Source organism: Aureococcus anophagefferens (assembly GCF_000186865.1).
Source record: "Aureococcus anophagefferens unplaced genomic scaffold AURANscaffold_438, whole genome shotgun sequence".
NCBI lineage: Eukaryota > Pelagophyceae > Pelagomonadales > Pelagomonadaceae > Aureococcus > Aureococcus anophagefferens.
In genome coordinates this window covers 1-1,133 of record NW_008705921.1, presented here as the reverse complement: position 1 = coordinate 1,133, position 1,133 = coordinate 1, and the positions used below count along the sequence as shown (strand labels likewise).

Here is a 1,133-nt window from a genome sequence, read left to right as displayed (position 1 = left end):
TCCGCGATGGGCGCAAGCGGGTCGACAAAGTGGAAGCCCAGCTCCTTGATGTGGACCTCGGCGCGGCCCGGGGCCGTGCCTGCGAGGGAAAACGATCTCGCGAGCGCGTGGAACGACGGCCGTCGCGGACGCGGGAACGCGCCGATGACCTCGCTCGTGACGACGAGGTCGACCGTGATCTTGATCGTCTTGTCCGGGTGGACGTAGTAGGTCTGGCCCAGGAGCTGGCAGGCGAGCGAGTCCTCGTAGACGCCGACCGTGGAGCGGCGGACCTCCATGTCGACGCGCGTGAGCTCGAGGTTCGAGTCGAGCGCGATCGCGTCGATGGTCTGGACGACGACGTTGAAGCGCACGGACCACGAGAGGCGGAAGTTGTGGTTCGGGAAGAGGCGCTGGAGGCGCCTGCGACGCGTAACGGACCACATCAACGGCCGTCGCGCGTACGACGGGCTCGTTTCGGGCGAGACGTCGTCCGCGAGACGCGCGAAAACACAAAAAAAAAGACGCCGTCGTCGCGCCGCAGGTCGAAGCGCGCGCGGATCGCCTCCGTCGTCATCGTGTCGCCGAGCTCGGAGTTCGCCCACTCCCGCGGCCGCGGGACCTCGAGCTCGCCGCAGTTGCGCCTGCGAAAACGTCGCGCGTCGGAGAACGCGAACTCCTCGAACCCCTCGAAGGCGTCGAAGCTCGCAATCGCGCGCGTCGAGGGGCCCAAATCATTTCCGGCGACGGGCGCTGCGGACGCCGGCGCAAAACCGCTCGGCCTCGCGGAGGATGTAGAGCACGCGCCGCAGGATCTCGCGGTCGCGCTCCGTGACGCGCGGCATGTCCTCGAGGCGGAAGGCCTTGCGGCCGAGGGCGAGGCAGCCGGGCGTCCGCAGCAGGTCGCGCTCGCGGATGCGCTCGCGGTGGATGAGGTCCTCGACGGGATCGTCCTCGTCGCTCTCCTCCCAGCCCTCGTCGCTGTCGTCGCCCGCGCCGGTCGCGCGGTTCGGCGGCGGCGGCACGGGCCGCGCGGCCGCGATGCGGGCCTGCTCGCGGCGGACCTCCTCGGCCTGGATGCGCTCCAGGAACGCGTTGCGCTCCTGCTCCTGCGTGACGGCCGCGGGAGCCGCGCCGCGCGCCGGATGTGCTCC

General features: G+C 70.7%; 1 protein-coding gene across 1 annotated transcript in view; it reads right to left on the bottom strand.

The window, feature by feature from the left end:
- AURANDRAFT_68824 (hypothetical protein) overlaps positions 1-1,088 on the bottom strand; it is a gene marked incomplete at both ends in the record, with an annotated part of 1,964 nt that extends 876 nt beyond the window's left edge. Inside the window, 4 exons of the mRNA XM_009044556.1 lie at positions 27-79; positions 131-402; positions 492-623; positions 754-1,088. Of these exons, the coding sequence (XP_009042804.1) occupies positions 27-79; positions 131-402; positions 492-623; positions 754-1,088 (792 nt within the window). The remainder of the gene's footprint in view (positions 1-26; positions 80-130; positions 403-491; positions 624-753) is intronic.
- Between the last annotated feature and the right edge of the window lie 45 nt (positions 1,089-1,133).